Source organism: Pteropus medius, unplaced genomic scaffold (assembly GCF_902729225.1).
Source record: "Pteropus medius unplaced genomic scaffold, Ma_sr-lr_union100, whole genome shotgun sequence".
Lineage (NCBI taxonomy): Eukaryota > Metazoa > Chordata > Mammalia > Chiroptera > Pteropodidae > Pteropus > Pteropus medius.
The window spans coordinates 23,006,155-23,027,741 of record NW_024354875.1 but is presented as its reverse complement, the minus strand read 5'-3'; the positions used below and the strand labels follow the sequence as shown (position 1 = coordinate 23,027,741).

General features: G+C 33.2%; 2 protein-coding genes across 13 annotated transcripts in view; one reads left to right on the top strand and one right to left on the bottom strand.

The window, feature by feature from the left end:
- Nucleotides 1-13,043, top strand: part of LOC120597059 (CD302 antigen) — a 107,096-nt gene extending 94,053 nt beyond the window's left edge. For all 3 annotated transcript variants that reach the window (XM_039855738.1, XM_039855737.1, XM_039855736.1), the window contains 4 exons: nt 4,868-4,984; nt 5,659-5,832; nt 7,397-7,423; nt 12,653-13,043. In XM_039855738.1, coding sequence (XP_039711672.1) covers nt 4,868-4,984; nt 5,659-5,832; nt 7,397-7,423; nt 12,653-12,855 — 521 coding nt within the window. In that variant the 3' untranslated portion in view covers nt 12,856-13,043. The remainder of the gene's footprint in view (nt 1-4,867; nt 4,985-5,658; nt 5,833-7,396; nt 7,424-12,652) is intronic.
- Nucleotides 13,044-15,862: 2,819 nt separating this feature from the next.
- Nucleotides 15,863-21,587, bottom strand: part of MARCHF7 (membrane associated ring-CH-type finger 7) — a 45,976-nt gene continuing 40,251 nt past the window's right edge. For 4 of the 10 annotated variants that reach the window (XR_005651318.1, XM_039855744.1, XM_039855746.1 and 1 more), the window contains 2 exons: nt 21,309-21,422; nt 15,863-17,177 (listed from right to left, as the gene is read on the bottom strand). Coding sequence is in view for 8 of the 10 variants with exons in the window: in XM_039855744.1 (XP_039711678.1) it covers nt 17,109-17,177; nt 21,309-21,422 (183 nt within the window). In the remaining 2 variants the exon portion in view is untranslated. Of the gene's footprint in view, nt 17,178-19,733; nt 19,783-21,308; nt 21,423-21,587 lie in introns of all 10 variants that reach the window. The other 6 variants (XM_039855743.1, XM_039855745.1, XM_039855747.1 and 3 more) reach the window with 3 other exon arrangements.

Sequence of the window (21,587 nt, the reverse complement as noted above, 5' to 3'; positions counted from 1 at the left end):
TGTATTAGAGATACTTTAATTAAAAGCATATCCATTTATTATAGAGAGAATAAATGTTAAGCATAGAAGTTTTTAATCCTACTAAGTGCTACGTAGTACTCAATACATATTTGTTTCCTTTGGAAAAACTCTTACCTTTTAAATGATGGTGAACATTGGCTCTTTGAAAACAAGACAAAATTTCCAACATGTCGATCTGGTTTCTTTTCAAGAGTATTGAATAATAGGAATTTTGCTGGTCTTACAAGGTTTTTTAAATGTGATTTCCTCTACAACTATTCTGTCTTTTTAAAAACTCATTTGTACTAGCAATACTTAGACATAAACACAGATGTCGATAAACAAATTATATTGGAGGCTGAGAGTTGAGAAGACGTTTCTATATTCTTATTAGCTTGCATGAACCATAAAGTGAAAGTTCATTGTCCAGCTTTAATACCCATCTTAAGCAATTAAACAACTGCTTACTGTACAGAGGCACAGTGAATACTTGTAATTGACTTCCTCTACAAATCAGCCGTGGTTATCTGTATTTGCTATTTTTCTTTGGCAAACAAAGCAAAACAAAATTGAAATACTCTCAGCAACTCTGTGGCCTGATTTTTGATTGCTTGTTTCGAAGTTCATTAACTCTATTAGTTCAAGCAGAGTAACCATTTAGGAATTTTAAATCGTTGTGTACAGATCTACTTATACAATTTGTCTCGTGTGTAAAGAAAAATGTCTTCTCCCTGTTAAAATGTATAAATTCAGTTTACCTTATTGATTTAATATTCTTCATACATTTCTGATAACCTCACCATTTATTTGACTGACTTTAGGACCAGAGTTCTTAATCACATTTGCTTCCAGTGAAATACCCATTTCATGAATCAGAAAATTAGCTAAAATTAATTTATAATACTGTTACTTTTTTTGGCTAGGATGTTTTGGTTTAGAACAGTAGATGGACCTTAATTCAGTGTTTGCTTTGTATGTAGAAGACAAAGCACAAGGAATACTAGAATATACAAAATCATATCTTAAACCTATCTAGGGGTATGTATAGAAAATGAGTTACTTGTTACCTTTTGGGCTGCAGAGAGCTATATTTAGAAATATCCCCAGGGCCTTGTGCTAATTTACTTAATGTTACCTCTCCTTTTTCTTTTTTTTTAAATTAATTATGATGACATTGGTTAACAAAATCGTTTCAGCTGTACATTTTAACAGTAAGGCATATATATATTTACACTGTTCACCTCCCATAGATTTCTGTCACCACATATTTAACCCCCCTTACCTTGTCTACCTCCCCTTCCCCTCTGGTAACCACTAGCCTATTGTCCATGTCCATGAGTCTGTTTGTTTGTCCTGTTCATTTGTTGCTTTTAGGTTTATAGTCCACATATAAGTAATATCATGTGATTTTCAACTTTTTTTTTCTGGCTTATTTTGCTTGGCATGATTATCTCACAGTCCATCCATGTTGTCACAAATGGCAGTATTTCATCTCTTCTTATGGCTGAGTAATATCTTTTTTCTTGATACTCTTATTCACTTAGGAAAATAATTGTGAGAGGCTAAATTCTTATATTGCAACATTTACCTTTAATTTATATATTATCATTATGAGAAAAAAATATTTTGTCTCTCCTGTTTGTGATCTATGAGCTATGTCACTAGCCATAAAAAGAATTAAAGACCCAAATTACATCTCAGCAGGTAGTGTCACTGGTAATTTGTTGTAAAGAAAATTTTGCTTGTGCACATGTATTCTTAAGGGACTTATGCTGTCATTTGTTAAAGAAAATGAAAGTGTGTCATATTTGCCTGACATAGTAATTTAAGTTTATACAGTATCTAATTAGATTACAATGTTAAAAATCATTAAAGTTCCACTGGCTTCTACAAGGTCAGAGAGAAGGATGAAAACTCATCTCTGAACACTTAAGCCTAAACTGTAACCTACTTAAGTATTTCTCTTGAGGATTTTTCTAGTGTGGCACTTTGGTCACATTTCACAAGTAAGTACTCGTGTGTACTAGGGTAAAACAGATTAAAAGTTTGTATGACATTTAACAGACAGGAGGTGATAGCAGTTGGAACCATCACAGAGTTAAAATGGCGATATGACTCAGAGAAAGAATCTTGCTGAGTCTCAAGTTTGGATTGATTACAGTATTATTATTAAGTATTTTAAAGGTCAATTTTTTTTTCTTTTAAAAATTCTTTCTTAATTACACAATTAAGGATCACTATAGAAAACTTAGAAAAACATATATGCAAATATTTTAAAAATCAAACAAAATCACCCTAAATTGCACCACCCTAAGGAAATGTAATAACTATTAACATTTTGATTAAGTATCCTTCTAGACCTTCCCTTTCCTTCTAGGAAAATGTAATTTTAATGTTTGCCATAGATAGATAGATAGATAGATAGATAGATAGATACATAGATAGATAGATAGTTAGATAGACAGACAGACAGACAGACAGATCAGGAAAACTGTTCTATAATCTACCTTTTCCCTTAAAAGTTTTTCCATGGCAGTAAATATGGAATACATATTTCCTAATAACTACATTATTCCACTATAGAGGAATGCCATAATTGATCTAATTAATCCTCTGATGTTGCCTATTATTTCCAGTTCTTTCAGTGTCATAAGCAACATGTATTGAATGAACATCAGTGATTGTGCTTAATGATTGCCTCAGCGTAATTGTTAGGTCAAAGAGTATGTACTTTTAAAAGGGATTTTGAGACATCTTGCCGAATTGTCTTCAAAAAGGCTGTACTAATTTTTACTCCAAATGACCATTTGTCAGTTCCTATTTTTCTACATTCAAGGCCAACACTGTTTAATCTGAAAGTTTAATTTTTGTGAGACTGCATTTTTCACATATTTCTTATTTTTCCTTTTGTGGGGTTGAAGTGCCTTTTTTTAGCCTGAGATCAATTTTTTTTTTTCTATTAAGATGTTTGCTTTTTTATTTTTTACTTATAATGTAGCTTTAGTCTGCCCAGTTTGTGATTTTCTTTTTTACCAGTATGGTATGTTTTGGGGGGAGATTTTTGTTTTTTTCCCCCCATAGTTAAATTTCTTGGTTAAGCCTCTTTTAAAAGATGTAACTTAATACAGATTTTCCTTACCGTATCAGTACATAATAGGAGCTTTTTCTTTCCCATTTAACCGTTATTACAAAAAAATATTGATTTTAGAGTGGTCATAAATGCAATAGCTTATTATTTAAGCCTCCTGTAATTCTCAGTGTGGTCTCTGTAGCAGCAGCAGCAGCAGCAGCAGCAGCAGCAGCAGCAGCAGCATCACCTGGGAACTTGTTAGGAATGTAAATTCTCAGGCTCCATCTCATTTCTGCTGCATCAGAGAAACTCTGAGTGTAGGGCCCAGCACTGTTTGAACAAACCCTCCAGCTGATTCCGATGCACACCAAAGTTGGAGAACCACAGATCTTAGACAGTTCCAGCATACCTCATTCTTTTGTGCTTCACATATATTTTTACAAATCGAAGGCAAGACCCTCCACCCGCAAAAAGATGCCTTGCTTTATCGCAATACTCACTTTATTTCAATACTTTGTGGTTGTATGGAACCCAACCCACATTATCTCTGTGGTATGCCTGTATTCTGAAGTTCTCCAGAGCCTTTGTCATCAGCTTGATTTGAGAAGAATGTAATTCAATAGTAGGAAAGACTTCTCTCTTCATGTATTTTAACTCATTATAGTACACAAAGCCTCCAAGATAACTTTAAAATGTGTGTAGGATCAACTACTTCTCCTTGGAAAGTAATAGGAAAGTTGTTATTTCCATAATACCTAAGGCTGGAAAGTCTTGTTTCTTAGGAACATTTTTATATTCCTTGTTTAGCTGAGGACAGCTGAAAGGATGTTACCTGTTTTTCCTGTCTTCCCCAGGCGTTAGAGCTACCCTCCCCAACAGATTTCTGGTTGCTATACTAAGCTTTGATGTCATCATTCAATCATTGTTTTATTCTGCAAAAATATAAATATCATGAGAGAAACTCCATAGCATTTTCTCATAGGTATTATCTAAGATAGTGACATTTTTTTTTAATTTGCAAGAGAATCATCGGGTAAGAAATGGGTTAAATATCTCTTGGAAAAGTGAAGTTACTAATGTTTATAGGTTGCTATGTAGCTTATAGATTGTTAAGGATAAAACAATTTTTGTGAGACAAAATATGTGTGCCTGCTCCTCCTTACTCTAGAACCAGGTGAGACACTCCCAGGAAAAATCATCTATCCAATGAGAATGAGGACCTCCTTTATCAGTTGGTTTCCTTAACCTGGACTTAGTCCTAAGGATGACCACAAAGGAAGATATGGGAAAACACTGGCTTCAGGCAGCAGGTGCATAAAGTCCAGTTAAGTGAGGCAGGTCAGACACTGCTTGTTACTTAAAACTTCACTAGGTTTTGGGACTGTTCTGGCAAGTTGCCCTCATACTGTGCAGCTCTCCTGGGTGTGGTCAGAGCTACCTCTCCTACACTTGTGAAATGAGGGCAGGATGGGCTGTGATTGCTAGAGTAAGCTGGTAAAGGGGAAAAGTTAAGTTGAGAGATGTGTAAAGTGTGTTTTACTGCTTAAGCCTCCCTATGTTCTCTAGTTTATGTGGTTACGAGTGAGAGTATAAAATGATTTTGCTCAATTTATCATTATCACGTTATTTTTTCTCATGATTATATTCTCTTCAGAAATGTATAATATTCTTGTTAAATTTTTTAAAAATGTAAAAGTGTAACATGCATATATAATAATGTATAATTTTATATACTTCATGTGATTTTCATCAGTTCTGGGAACATGCTGACATTTTTTCTTCTTAAAATAATTTCAGGAGCAGACATGATAAGCATACACAATGAAGAAGAAAATGCTTTTATACTGGATACTTTGAAAAAGCAATGGAAAGGTCCAGATAATATCCTCCTAGGCATGTTTTTTGATACAGATGGTAAGTGATACATTTTACCTTGAGGGATATCAACTTTGTTTCCTTAATATTTATAAAATTGGTGACTTTTTTCGCTTCTTCAATTCTCTAGTTTAAGCTGATGTTTCCTCTGGTCTCCAGATACTGTATTTTTAGTATGCACCCATGGCTTGTACTACAGCTTTCTTCCTGAGCAGCTCAATGTGTTTCATATGTGAAAGTCACAGGTGATTCTTTTGTCTGGATTAAAATGTGGTTCTAGGCTCAGTACTTTTGCAATATGGTAGGGTAATAAAAATCAGCATTAGTGTCAATGATTAATAGGATACAGGTAGACTGAAGTATCAGGGTTATATCATGTTAATGTATTTATTGTCCCTATGGAATATAAAGTTCACATATAATTATTTCCAAAATGAAATTACTAAGGTTACTATTAATCATTTAGCCATTTTCTTGGCTATTTCCCATAAAAATGTTACATTTTTTTCTTTACAAATATGACATCTTCAGAGGATTCTTGAACAAATAAACAGAGTATATTCCTATAGACAGAGTATATTCCTCCTTCTAATTTAAATCCTACAACCAAAAGTTTAGACCAGACATACCTTAATAACTTCCCACCTTTAATTCTAGACCCTTTTGGCTTTCTTTTATATTGTGATGATGTTGAAAATATTCTTATCTGACAGATGAGAGTTTCAAGTGGTTTGATAAGTCAAATATGACATTTGGTAAGTGGACAGATCAAGACGATGAGGAGGATCTAGTTGACACCTGTGCCTATTTGCACACCACAACTGGTGAATGGAAAAAAGGAAATTGTGAAGTTTCTTCTGTGCAAGGAACCCTTTGTAAAGCAGCTAGTAAGTATAATTGAAGACATTTTTCCATTCTAAGAAGGGTGGGATAAGTGTGCCTCAATATAAGGAGTAAGATTTCAGATTAGGATGGTTTGCTCCCAAATCTCTTTGAAGTCAAATACGTTAATTCTCCTACATTTCAGAGATAAGGCTGGATCAGGTGAACCATACATATTTTTATTCTATCTGCTTCTTAGAACTTACAAGAAGTCAGAATTTCTTCTGTTGTTCAAAGGAATTATCATAGCATCTTTGCCTGTGATTTGATTGAACAGGTAAAGTGGTGATGAATATCATGTCCGATTCCAGAATTCTAATGTTTACAAATAATTGTTTCTGTACAAGAACATTAGTTCTTTTGTTTAGGTGGATAAAGAAAAACTGCATTGTAGTTTATAATTTATTCTGGATTAAAAAAATAAATATCTTCTGACCCATTAGAATGCTCTAGTGCAGCAGTCTCCAACCTTTTTGGCACCAGGGACCAGTGCTCCTGAGACTCTAATGCCTGATGATCTGAGGTGGAGTGGAGGCGGTGATGCTAGCTCTGGCGAGTGGCTGCAAATACAGATGAATCTCTGCTCACTTGCCTGTCACTCACTTCCTGCTGTGAGGCCCATTTCCTAACAGGCCATGGACTAGTACCGCTCTGCGGCCTGGGGGTTGCGGACCCCTGCTCTAGTAAACAAAGTTATCCTGTCCCACAATAGCATTTTGGTGTTATCGTTAAACATTAGACAAACTTTGTTCTTTTAAAAAGAACTGTTTTTTCATTAAAGGCACTTAAAATTTCAAAATATGATTTTGGGATGCTTAAAAAAGCCATTTCCTCACTTTGCATCCTTAGTATTCCCCACTTCTATTTCAAATGTAAACCAAAACTATACATGTCTCTGATTATTTATTTCCTTTACTTATATCTGGAATGAGATACATTTTTTTTTTTTACTTGCTTCAGCAGAGTTCTTGACCACAATTAGTTTTATAGTGATTATGTAAAATCTGTCATAGTTTTAATGGTAGTAGCATTCAACTTCCAGTATTTATTGGATTAAAAAAAAATTTATTTTATGTACTGTACCTCAGGGCTGTATTATATAAATTTTTTAATTAAACTATAGCTCTGAAATATAAGAAATAGTGAGCAAATCCAAGAGGTTAAGGTTACAGTTGTATACTTTTACTATGTTTATTTTTACAGACTGTCCAACTAAAATCCTTTTATTTCCCTCACCTCATCATAGTCTTTTTCTTGAGTCCCTTATTCTTTTATCACCAACCAAGCTAATGCAGTTAGATCTCTACATCATTTTTTCAAAACTAAGTTCAAAATAGTCTTTTTCTTGAGTCCCTTATTCTTTTATCACCAACCAAGCTAATGCAGTTAGATCTCTACATCATTTTTTCAAAACTAAGTTCAAAACAGATAAAATAGGCAAATGATCAAGCAGTAAAAATATGGATGATATTAAGCTATTAAAGGGTTCATTTTTAACTACTTTGAAAGTATTTAAAGGCAATCTTAGAATAACGCAAAGTTAAATTTAAATTTTCTTTTCTATTTTAGTTCCATATGAAAAGAAATATTTATCAGGTAAGTCTTTTGTAAAGTTTTCCCACAAAAATATATTAAGATTCTAGCAAGTTAAAATACTACTTAAGACCCCTTTAAAAAATTATTTAACATAAAGTAGAACTTTCATACAGACATTGAACAAATTTAGTTTAGTAATATGACTTAACATTTTAAATATGATTAATTTCAAGTTATGTCTGAAATGAATTTTTTTAAACACCAAATTATATTTTCTCACTGAACTCCATTATGTTTTTGTAGTAAATGACTCTGCATCTTTTGTTTAAAAAATTTTCACCTCATGCTATAATTACAATTCATGAAACATCTAAAGGGTTTACTAAATGTATTTTTTTTTAAAAGGATCCAGTAATATATCACATGGTTCAAAAAGCAAAACTATACAAGGCAAACACTAAAAAGTCTGTCTCCTATTTTGCCCCCATTCTGCCTTATCGGGCACCATTCCTTTCTTCTTTAACCCTCTTGTTTCTTTTGCCAATAAACAAACTGATATACATGACTTAGTCATGTATTCACTAATATATTCTAGATAGTTCTCCATATCATTATCTATGAATTGATCTTTTTTACAGTTACACACTCTTACATTGTGTGGATACACGTAGCTTTTTAAACAGCTTCAGACTGCTACTGGGCTGTTTCCAAACTTTTGCTATTACAAACAATGCTGCAAAGAATCAGTCACCTTGCTCAAATACATGTTTAATTACCAGAAATGCTAAATTGAAAGTCAATATATAACTTCGATTGATACTGTTTTAGAGTTGTACCATCTTGCATTCCAAGCAGCAGTATATGAGTGCATTATAAAACTTCTGAATTTTTGTCAATTGTATAGTTTTTAATCTCCATATTTTGAGATAAACATAGGGTAAAATGCACAAATCTTAAATGTACACCTTGAGAGTTGCTTACACCTGTGTAACTACCGCTCAGATCTAGAGGACATTCCCATCACATATGCCTCTTCCCCATAAATGTCCACCCTACTCCACCAGTAACCACTACTATGCTTTTTATCAGCATACATTAGAGTTGCTTTTCTTGAACTTCACATAAATCTACCTCTAGTGGTTTCTTTCACTCAGGGATTTTTTTTTTTTAACATTCGTCCATGTGCATATATACTGTACTTTATTATTGCATAGTATATTATAAATATACTCGTTGGTACATTCCCTTATTTATGGGCATTTGGCTCATTTCTAGTTTGGCACTAATATCCCACAGCTGCCTAGGACATTTTCAAACATTTCTTTGGACCAATATTCTCATTTTCCTTGAGTATATTCCAGAATGGAACTGTAATCATAGGGTAGCTAATGTTTAGCTTTATTAGAAACCATTAATTTTTTCAAAGCGGTTGAACTGTATTACATTCCTACTGCCAGTGTTCCAAAGTTACTGTCAACCTATTTAATTTTTGCAGTATGCAGTGATCTTATTGTAATTTTAATTTCCTTGATGTGATGAATGATATTGAGCACCTTTACGTGTTTATCAGCCATTTGGATGTCTTTTTTTATGAAATGCCTGTTCAAGTCTTTTGCCCTTATTTTTTATTGGTTCACTTTCCTATTGGTAGTTTTTAAAAAAATTATGGATGCAACTCCTTTGTCAGGTATGCATATCATGAATATTTTGTTTGGGGCTTACCATAATATAACTATGATGAAAGAGAAAAGGAGTGAATATGTGCGTATTTCTCTCTCTTCTTTAAGAGGAATATTTGTTACATTTTAGAAAGTCAAGCAAAGCACCACACCCACTGGGCTATCCAAGAAACAGAACAAGTTTTGACCATGACGTAGAGAAATTGGAAACCTTGTGCACTATTGGTGGGAAGGTAAATTGGTGCAGCCACTGCGGAAAACAGTATGGTACCTCCTCAAAAAATTAACAATAGAATTACCATAGGATCCAGAAATTCCACTTCTGGGTATATACCCAAAAGAAGTGAAAGGAGGAATCAAAGATATTTGTACACCCATCTTCACAGCAGCATTATTTACAATAACCAAAAGGTGGAACCAACCCAAGTGTCTCAACAGATGAATGGATAAGCAAAATGTGGTATATATACTATGGGGCATTATTCGGCCTTAAAAAGGCAATTCTGACATGCTACAAACATGCATGAACCTGGAGGACATTAAGCTCCGTCACAAAATAAGCCAGTCAAAAAAGAATACTGTATGATTCCAATTATGAGGTCCCTAGGATAGTAAACCTCATAGACACAGAAGGTAGAATGGTGGTCGCCAGGGCTTGGGGGCGGGGGGCAAGGGAAGTTATTATTTATAGTTTCAGGTTTGCAAGAGTTCTATGGATAAATGGTGATAACATACTAGAACAATGTGAATGCACTTAATGCTACTGAACTACACTTAAAAACGGTAAATTTTGTGTATTTCACTGCAATTTAAAAAATTAAATCAAGAAAAGCAGTTTAAGCACGTTCCTTAGAAGCACAGAAGCAAAAAAATAAAAAATATATGGTGGTGGTTAGCATGTCTGCTTTATATGCAGTTCCTGGGTTCGCACCCCAGGTGGAGCCACCAACCATACCCTGGGTGCAACGTGAGCATGTGGGAGGAGACGCCCCGCCTTCAGAAATCCAGTTCTTAAGGCGAAATGGCAACATCCATAGTGGGTGTGTGTATGTGTGTGTGTGTGGAAGTGCTGGGGGGAAATAAAGAGGGAGGGACGGAAAAGTAACAGGAGGGGTTAATTTTGAGGAACAGAAATTAAGGGCGAGGAGTAAATGGGGCAGGAGCAGCATAGTACTGTTCACTGCGTTCCCTGTAGAACCATGAATTTTAAGCTATGTATGCATACTTAAGAAAAATATATGCAAAATGAAACATGTTTAGAAAAGATCAAATGGGTCTATGATGGGTCTCAAAATCCATATCAGGAATAGTTGAAAGATCTGGCCAACATTGTCTTAAACTTGTTATCTTTAAATTCATTAAAAAACATCTCATAAATGTGTAACTACAATTGTCTTCCAGGCTTTCAATTGTACATCGAAGACAGCAGTGAATAGAAAAAGCCTCTGCTCTCAAGCTTACATCTTAGTGAAGTCAAATATATGTAAAATGTGTCACATGACATATACTGTAGAAAAAAAGGATGTGTGTGCAGGAAAAAAGGGAGAGGGGTGTTGCCTTTTTTTTTCCTAGTAAGGTAGCCAGGGAAGGCCATATTTGAGCAGAATGACTGAAGACCAAAAGGAAATGGAAAGGATGTTTGAAAGCCTGCCATCCCCTTTGGAACAAAAGTGGCTGCACTCAGATATACATGGTGCATAAGCACACAGGAAATGGCAAGTTAGCTTAAGCAGGCTGCAGCAAAGGCTTACTGGAGATAATGCAGGAGTTATATCTCCTGCGGACAAGTAGATATTAGTATTAAGCGTGAAAGACAAGACGGATATCCAAGAGAATGGATCAGCATAAACCAAGGGGAATGGTTTGAATTTTCTGCCACTTTCTAAAGCTGGGAGTTTTATGTATACAGTAGGAGCTCAAACTGGCCTGTAAATGATAGAGTCCAACAAGTGTTGTATCATTTTTTAAAGGTGGATTTTGTAATTTGGGTCTCAATCAGTGTTAGAATTAAGGAAGGTTGCAGGAAGAGGAATGGTCAGAATGGAAAAAAGATGTGTAGTCTTGATGATTAATGTAAAGCCTACCTAGTATAATCACGAGATTGGATGACTTAACAGTAGCTATTGGTGTTAACATTTAAGGGAACTCAAGGTAGAATGGACTTGGGAGTAATGTGCAGTGACGTATCAGCTACATATACATACTTACCTTTATTTACATAAAATACTCAAATGATTAACCAAGCAGGGTTTTGGGTCCAAAAAGATGAAGCAGTTTGAAAAATGGAGAGAGCACTGTCAGGCAAACCAAGTGACATCTCAAAGCTGAGTGGCTAATACTCCAGCTGTAGTAGACACAAGAACCAAATAAAATACATGTGTTTCTGCATTGAGTCAGATTACTGCTGACTTTTGGTTAAGAAGATGGATTATATGGGTTTGAGAAATGAGGGGAATGAAAGCTTATGTTTTAGTATGTTTGTTGCACGTTTCCTCAACTGCCTTTTATTAGGCTAAAGAAGGAAAATTTCTTCCTAAAGGGTGTTTTGCTCTTTTTAGTTTAAATTAGTATTAAATAGCAATTATTTCCTTAGTAGTGAGCAACTAATTTTTCCTGTAATTATCAGATAACAAATTTTCTAATGCAGACCTATCCATTAGTTCATATAGAAAACCGAAGAGATTAACACACCACTCACGAGTTGCCTCAAGACTGGCAATCAATCCCTCCACATTTCACTGCTAAAGCAGCTAGCCAACCAAAGGCCCTGGGGCAGCTTGGCCACTTGCAGAATGTAAAAATACAAGAATTAAAGAATCCCATTTGAACTCAGTTTACAGAATTTTTGGCGTAACATTTTTTCCACTTAAATGTATCTAATAACGAACAATATGCCCGCACACCTTAATAAACTGTGATCATGACAAAATTTCATCTATTTTAGGACTGAAAAGAAGACAATTCGGCTATGGTTATTTCCTCACTTCTACCAACTTCTTATATAAAGAAGCCTGTCAATATTTTTAATATCAATGGCTTTCCCTCACCTTAACAAATTAACTTTTGGCTAGATTTTTCTTGCTTTCAATTTTCCAAGTCCCGGCCGAAAAGAGCATTATGAGTATATTCAAATAATCACGATGCAAAAATACATCTGTAAAGAGAATAACTGATTTTTTTCATTCTTTTACTACTAAATACAAATATTTTCTCAAAGCATTGTCCTCCTCTTAAGTCCTGAACTGAGTAATTTCACTTGATTAAACTAAACTCCTACAAAAAGATTACAAGTATTTTGAATAGCCAAGAACTGTAAGGCTGTACATAATTACTTCAGTAATACACAAATATATAGAATAATAAGAGGGAGATTTTTAGGAACTTTGGAGAATTCCAAAATTTACATGAAATTTTTTAAGTACAGCAATTGTTCGAGCTAAGAAAAACATAAATCTTGATAGTAACAAATATGTCGTTTCTCTCACCAATGTGGAAAATTCTCAAAATAGGCAAATATTTACATGAAGAAACTATATTGTGCCCCCCATGCAATACTAGCAACTTGAGTTGCCCTGATTTCCCATATTTTCTTTTGTCTTTTCCTTTTCAGATAACCACATTTTAATATCAGCTTTGGTGATTGCTAGCACAGTAATTTTGACAGTTTTGGGAGCAATTGTTTGGTTCCTGTACAAAAGAAATTTGGATTCTGGTTTCACCACAGTTTTTTCAACTGCACCCCAATCACCTTATAATGACGACTGTGTTTTGGTAGTTGCAGAAGAAAACGAACATGCTGTTCAGTTTCACTGAGTTTTTGGAAATCTTACATTAAGACAATAAATACATTGTCAGTGATTCCTGTGCAAGATTTCAATATAAAATTTGACAATGAAAACTGAGTTTTTATGCTATATTTACTTATTTCAGTAACATTTTTTATTCTCATGTATCATTGTGACAAAAAATCATCTTTGGGTTTATTATGAAAACAAAGTTTTGAAAAAGGAATGATCTTAGATATGTTACTTGTTTTAACCACCTCTCCAGATGTTACCTTTCACTTGAGTAAAGGAAACCTTAAAGCCCAGATAAAAATAAAAACCCAGTCGACTTCCCTTCCATTTAGTTGAACCACTTTGGTTTACAGCTGGAAAAAGAAAATTCTACCTATAGTTTTAATAATCACTAGGTCTTTAGAAATTTCTGTGTCTTGTTCCTTTATTAATAAACATGATTTATGGAATAAACCTGACTTTAAATAGCTCCTATACGTTTAGGTATCACTCATGCTGGTTACTCTGACAGATAATGCCTTATAGTTCTTATCTTCTTTTATGATTTAGATGTAGAAAATTTTAGATTTTCGCACCTCATATTTCACATAATTCAACTAATTTTACATTTTCATTATTTTTAGAACACCATTTTGGACAACAAATAATATTTAGTACTGACCACAAATGGTCAGAATTTTAATAAAATTTTATCAATTTTTTGAAACAAAAAAAATTACAGCTATACCATAGGAAGGTGTGGAGGCTGACAGTAAGAGTAACACTTGTATTATAGTGCCCCCTTAAGGGTGTTTCTCCTATCATCATACCTGTTCCTATATGTGGTATCTCATGCTCCCTAAGCATTGGATGAACTTTACTACTGAATGACACAAAAGCTATGCAAGCAAAAACTGCAGAAAAATACTATGTATACTGCTGTGTAATGATGTTCAAAGTGAAAATTATCATATGGGGGGGAGTAAAAACTGAAACGTTATTTTCTTTAGTATTCTTTGCAAATTAAAAACAATATTAGAAAAGTTAAAGAATGCATAGAGTTCACATAAAATTATATGTATTTAGAAACTTGAAAGCTCAGGAAAATACTCTCTCCCCCTAACCCACATTCTATCAATTATCTTATGGGGAATACTTTGCTTCCACAAAATACACTATGTCTCAAGGTTGACCAAATGCCAACAAAGTCCCAGCTTGTGTCATCTATTTCCTTTGGCCACTGTTAATCAAAAAACCCCTCCTTACAATTAACGATACTGTTTATGAGACATGAATAACTACAAAGTGATGACAGAAGACTATACAGTGTGGCTATGTGGTACTAAAAGAGCAAATGTTACACAATTATGCTCCGTAAGAGCTTTACATTTCTAAGATTTTATGTAGTGATTTAAATGTGTATTTTATTACTGATAAGCTATTAATAGTGGTACTAATAGTGAACATAAAATTGTAATTCCTTGCTTTTCCTATTCAAATTCTACCGGTCCTTTATGAACTAAGGCTTTTTCCCCCTAATTAGTCAATATTATTTTATATTGCTTTCAGGTGTACAGCACAGTGGTTAAGATATTTGTATAATTTATGAAGTGATCCCCCTGGTTAGTCTAATACCCACCTGGCACTATATATGGGTATTACATTACTGACTATATTTCCTATGCTGTACTTCATATTCTTGTGACAATTTTGTAACCAATTTGTACTTAATCCCTTCATCTTTTTCACTGAGCCCCCCAAACTCCCATCTGGCAATCACCAGTTTAAGAACTAAGGATGATCTTACCTCTTCCTTAAAATGGTCTCTGATTGTTACAAATCTCCACAATGACCAATATGGTAGCCTCTAGCCACCTGTACCTATTTAAATAAATTAAAATTAAATGTAACTTAAAGTTCATGTCCTTAATTGCACTAGCCACCATTTCAAATGCTCAAATCACATGCAGTTAATAGCTACCATCCTGGGCAATGCAAATTATACAATATTTCCATTTTTACAGAAAGCTTTACTGCCCAGCTGCTCTAGAATCCCCCTTTCCGTTCAACTACCATACAACTAATTTTCTTCTGTTCATTTTGATAACTTCTATCTAATGGCAGTTTGTGCAAAATGGCTGTTTTAAACTGGGATAATTTTCCGTGTTTGATTTCATTTTTCAACCAAATCCTTACAAGACCCTGGTAATGAAGTGCTAGACCTTAATTTTCTTTATATATCAGAACATCTGTAAATAGGCCCTAGTATCTATTTGGTGGTCAAGAGATAACTGGATCATTCAAGTGTGTATTTTTAATATTAACAAATAACATGCGTGCTTGTTTACATTCAGAATGTATAAATTGCTTTCTTCAACATCTTGGTTCTAGCTAACGACAGTATAAATTCTTATGTTTGGCAGATATCTAGAGAGAATAATATAATTTTAAATACATTTTCCTAGAAATTTGCATTCTCTGAAGTGAGTAGTGTATGGTCTCTATTTTTGTTCAGAGTTTAAAAGTGATAATCAAATGAAAAGACTTTGTATTCTCTCTAATTCACATTTACAGGATTATCAGAAGCTAATACAATATTGAAATACCAAGTAGTGCTAAGGAACTACAAGAATATTATAAAGTTCAAGCCACTGTCTGTCATTTAGCATTTAATATAAAACAACTATTAAAAATTGTGTGTACAACAATGGAATGTTTTCTACCATTTAATAAAAATTTTCAAATAATTTTGTAGGTTAAAGCAGAAGGCACTAATTCTCATGCTGAATTCTACTCAAACTATAATGTTTCAAATTCAAAGCATCCCTAAGGACCCAGAGAATAGATACTGAAACTGGCATCCTTAAACTTTGGATTTTTGATTTATGGCAATAAAAAGATAACAAGTAAAAGGTGAGAAATGTTTTAGAAACATTTATACTTTCCTAAGAAGTAGAATTTGAAATTTTTGTACAATTCTTACCTATGAGGTTTGAAGTCTACTTTGAGCACCAGTTTAAAAGGAAACATTTCAAACTATAAAGTAAATCCATCAGCATACACTTTATTTCCAGCCAGGTTTTACACTAAGACCAACAAATTAAGTGTGGGCAAACTGTTGAGAAATTACATGGCTTCTATTTAAGTTCTTAAAAAGAAGTTTGTTGCCATGGCATAAGACTTTATTTAACCTGAAACCACCTGAAGGCGTTGTTAAATGTATCTCAGGGTGTTGACAGAGAATATATACTGTTTTGGAAGTATACACAACTCATGATCACAGTGTAAGATCTATTCATGGTGAATAGGTAATATTCACCTGTTTTCCAAAGGTAGTGAAAAATAGATAAGTCATCAAATAAATGCTCAGAATTAACGAGAAACATTTAAAAACAACCAGAATCCAAACAGGTTATTTTTTTTAATCATATTTATCTATAAAGAAGTGACAACACTAAAAAACACATTGAAAACCAGTGTTTTAAACTTTGAATGTGGGATTTAAAAATAGTCCATTAACTTGAGATTGCAATCATTTTTTTTTTTAACCAAATAGCATCTGACTGGCAATTCTGATATAATTTATAGCTGTAATATTCCTAAAAGGAGTATCTACATCCTATGGCCTATCAAATATAATCTGCATTTATCAAATCAATACAAAAATTTATCCATCATTTATATATTTTATATTCATATACTTTTTTAAATTAGATTTTATTGCTAAATGAATTTAGAATTCAAATTAAATTTGGACACCTAATATATAGATGCTCTTCACAACTTACTCCCCATTCTTTTTTTTTTTTTTAAACACTGGAAGCAAATGATTACAAAAATGAGATTGCAACTTAAGGCATTTTAAAAGGAAAAATAATTAGGTGCCATTTGGCATTTTATTTTGAAAGCATATTTTTGTCTTTTTTCCACTAGCAAGAGTTACTAAAACACGAACCTTCTTCATAAATACGACTACAGTAATCAGAACGCAAAAAAGGGCTGTAAGCATTGCTTAGATATTTAAAACAAGGGTAACACTTTCCCACTTACCTAAAAGAAAAATACTTTTGATTACCATTTTATAAACATCAGTCACTGGCCATGTTAAAAGGTCCAGCAATTAGAATTTTAATTCAGCAACACTTGAGAATGAATATACATATACATGTATACATATGTATATATATATTCATTTTATATATATAATGTATTCGATAGGCATTGCCCCACAAAATTAATCCATACTTAATTGCCAGTTTTAACGAACACTTGTTCACAGATCCATTTGTGTTATGTGAAGTTAGGCAATATCAAATGTTCTGTTATGGTCTCCATCTTCTTCGGAATCATCCTCTGAAGCTGTTGAAAGAAAACAGGATGATCAAGAATGATTTTAAGGGGCCGAGAATGGAAGTGTAACTATGAAGCCAGAACTGCAATGACTTGTAAAATAAAATCCCAACTTAGTATACTGTTCGATCAAAATGACAAGTTATGACAGGGTCAGGGTGGTTCGACTGTGGGTGATGCTCATCCACAACGCCCCACCCATCTTTTCGTTTTTATAGAAATGAAAATGTTTAAAAATATGCCTCAAGAACATCTAAAGTTTCTGAGACCAATTCGTATTGTATACAATAATATATACACTGGAGAAAAAGTGAATTTAAGGCAAGTGCTCTCACACACCTGAGTAGAATCTGGGTTATTATTACCACTGTATATTTTTATGCATCTGATGAGAACGACAAAAAAAAGTACATTGAATAGGTTATAAGTGTTCTTGCAAATTATATCAAAGCTATGTCTATACAATGCCAAGAAAAAGCTCCACTTAGTCAAAAAAGCGTTATATAGACATAGCCTAAGCTAAAATAATTGGATTTAGTAAAAACCTTCTGTTGAGATTATTCCTATGCCTCCACAGTGTCATAAAAATCATTTTTGCAACATTTCTGACCTCAATTTATTTTAGGGTCATTAGTAGCTCAAGAGTTTAATATAAAACATCTTAAAATATCTTTAGGAAGGACACAGTAAGTATAAAACTATGTATTCTGTAAACTGCTGTGCATGTTGAGGAACGTGCAAGTTCACTATATTAGACATCTAACCAGCATTCCCCTATTATCAAGGGGAGAAAGGTTAAATTATACTCTTGTTGATACTGAACAATTTAAGAGCTCCCACCAAGTGGAATCAACAAGAAAATTATGCTACATGTGACTAGATGAAACTATTTTCATACTTCAGTCTGTTTTTCTTGCAGAACTTAAATTCATTTTTAGTAAATAATATCAAACATGCTTATTAGCTCATGAATGAGTAAATCCTATGGTTTAGTTTTAAGCTGTTATCAAAGAAGTATATCAAACTAAAAAATAAAATAGCTTTGCAGAGAACTCATGTTTCCTATTCAATTTACACCACAAAGAAAATTCACTCAGAACCAATTATCAGAATACATTAATACTCTGGTATTTGGGAGTTAACTTGAAGCACCTGCAACATCTTTCACTCTCAGCTGAGTCTGGGTATATTTCACCTTCATCGTGTTCCTCTCTCTCACAGGTTGGGAGTAGACACGGCTATGTTTAGAAAACTAAATTTTAAATGAGAATGTTTTTCAAAAAAGAAAAACCACAACAATCAGGGGGAAATGTACACTGAAACAAACTAATCATATCTGACAAAGTATAAATTATAATTTACCAAAACAAAGATCTTTTAGACAACATAAGAGATCTAAACTAAGAAGGTATATAGGAAAAAAAGATTTATACCAAATGAATTCTCATTTTATATACCATTTGACCCCTTTATATATCTTTTTTAAACACACTAAAATTCTAAAAATGCATTACCTGGTTATATTTCCAATCCTTTTAAAACTTAAAAATAGCACAGAATGACAAAAATCCATGTCTTAGAATAATCAGGAATTAAACGGTTCTTATAAGGACTAATTCCTTCTCAAACCTTACTCCAAAGATGCTGAGCTTTCTCTAAAAGTAAAAGTTATGCACACTACAGATAACATTTCAAGTATTTTGAAGATGAGTATAGAAGCTAACTAAATGGAGAATACATATTTTAAAACACTTCAAAGAAGTGTATTGGAATCTGATCATGGGGAGCCACTTGCTTTGGTTGAAAAAGTACTAAACAGGGTAATCTTCGATTCCCAGGAACTGTTCCAAAGCCAGTCATATCTGTGCCCACCTGGTATGAAGCACCTTGGAGGTTGTAGGACTTTAAAAAGAGGGTAAGCTGTGCAGATGCCTGTAAAGATTTGGGCATTAAGTGCCTTCATATAGGTGCCCAGGCAGAAGTCCTGGAATGTGACCTTAAGAAATTGGAGCTGCTGGTGGAGCTGGCTGCCTATTAAAGGTTCATGAGCACCTGAACAAAAAGCAAAATAAACAAAAAAACCCCCAAAACTATGGCTTCTGTTATGAACTCAGAATTAGGACTCTTTCATCCCTATTTTCCTAGAACTATACATAAAAGGGAAAACCTTTTATGATCAAATAAAACTGAATACAAAGTAAAATTTCATACACACTCAAAAATATCTAACAGATTAAAAAAGTGTAATTTGATTAGCAGTCAAACATGTCTTTGTTTCATTAAGTGTTAAAATTAAGGTGATCAAAAATAAAATTTTATTTAAAATAGAATTAAAATACTGGTGGTTTAAATTATATCCTTCCATACCTTAAAATTAATTTTAAAAATATGTGCTTTTAAAAAACTAATGTCAGCTGCCCAGCCCATCTTTCCCGAATCAATTGGTATTATAAAGCCTATAAATGAAACTCTAATTTGATAGAGTATATATACTTAGGTTTTGCAATGTGGGTTTAATTTGCAAAAGTAAATTCAACAAGTCTGGGGAGGAGAAATTCCACCTACTTTCGAGATCTTCCATATGTGCCTGAAGAGTTCTTGCAAGGTTAATAAACTAGAAATAATGCAGAAAGAAATACAGTAGTTGAAATGTTGCAAATGGATCTAAAGAGAGAATCAGTATAGGAGATTCATTTCTATATAAAAAGTCAAAACTCTATTATAAGCCTTTAAAATAGGGGTCTTTCTCCCCCTACATCAAAAATAACAAAGCTTGGCATTTAAAATTTTTTTTAAAAAACAAATCATTATTATTCATGTAGAAATTATGTACTCATCATGTAGAAATTAGGAGCAGATACAATGATTTTACCCAAAGATATTCCTCTTGCATAAATATAACACATCAAAAATTTATGAAAAGTAATTAAAGGCTTCATAATTTGTAACCAAATGAATTCAATTTTAGTGGTCAATTAAAAAATTATAAAAGACAGGAATCAGTATTTATTTTCCAACCTAAATTTGATAGCTCTAGAAGTATTACGTTTGATTCTGTATTTAAAAAATCATAAAAATGACTTGCAATTTAACATTAACTTGTCTCTAGCTTTACAAAGGCATGAATTCAATAGATATTACTATATGCTTTACATGGTTTATTCATTCTAAAGAGGTAAGTCACCTTTTCAGAAATCATTTTTAAGCATAAACTAAATTTAGGTACTAAAGTATTCAGAAGTTAAGAGATCTTTGCTCAAAGTTTATCTTCTTTTCTCTCAATGAAAATAATCTATCAGTTGGCTCACAGGTATAACATCCACATTACAGAAAAACATTTTACCAATTTAGAAGCAGTATTATATAAAAATAGAAACATTACACCTCATCATAAACTGCTAAATTTTTATCACCAAAATCGACATTTAGATAAAAAAAAAAAGTTTAAAGGATATGTTTATGAACACATTTCAAGATGTGAAGCGTTCAGAATGTTACAGCAATGAGATGCAGAGGGACCTAACCTTTGCTACACAAAATGGGCAAGGCAGCAGAGTATAAATTTCCTCTGGTACACTGAGGCGAACAGTATGAATTACTTGTAAATACTTAACAAAAATATTACTTGTAAATAGCTAGTCTAAGTGTTAAATTAAAGTAATAGCATACAGAGTAAACACCAAATAGTCTGTATCTTAATAGTTTGTAACATGAACACACTTAAAACTTAGTACACTGGTAATCTTTTACATGATAGTAACAAATAAATTTCCCATATTCTCTTGGCTTTTGGAGTTCTATTTCAGGTTTCCAAGTTATAATACTGTCTTGCCCCCCAAATTAAAAAGAGCTTTATCCCTTAGTGTTTCCAATTCTGATTCTGGGTTTTCACTGAAATGTATTCCAATTACCTTAAAGAGCTAGAAAATTACTTTCTAAACGAGTTTTATGAGAAAATTAGGCTGCTTGATATCAAAGGAAGACAGCAATTTCTATTAAATCTACATCTTTATTTTTAAGACACATTTTAATATAAGAGCCCCCAAAGAAAATAGAATGTGAACATATAAAACAATCTGCTTTCCAAAACAAACATGGTGCATCACACCCTCCCTTCTCCCCCACGCCAATATTACTTACTCGGACACGTGTACTTGGTTCATTTGTATTTCCCATCATATCAGAAAAGCTTTGTTCGCACAAGTGCAGTAACACAACTAGGTAGAGACCAGAGCTGATAAACTCATACTCAGCCTTCAACAGGTAAGCAAATAAGAGAAAAAGAATATGGAAAATGAAAAATTAGTAGACTTGTGATTGATATTCATAACATACTGATAAACTAGAAGAAATACATTCATGTCTACTTCCTAATAAGAGACATGGTGCTATCTATTAAAACAGGAAATAAAAGGCTGT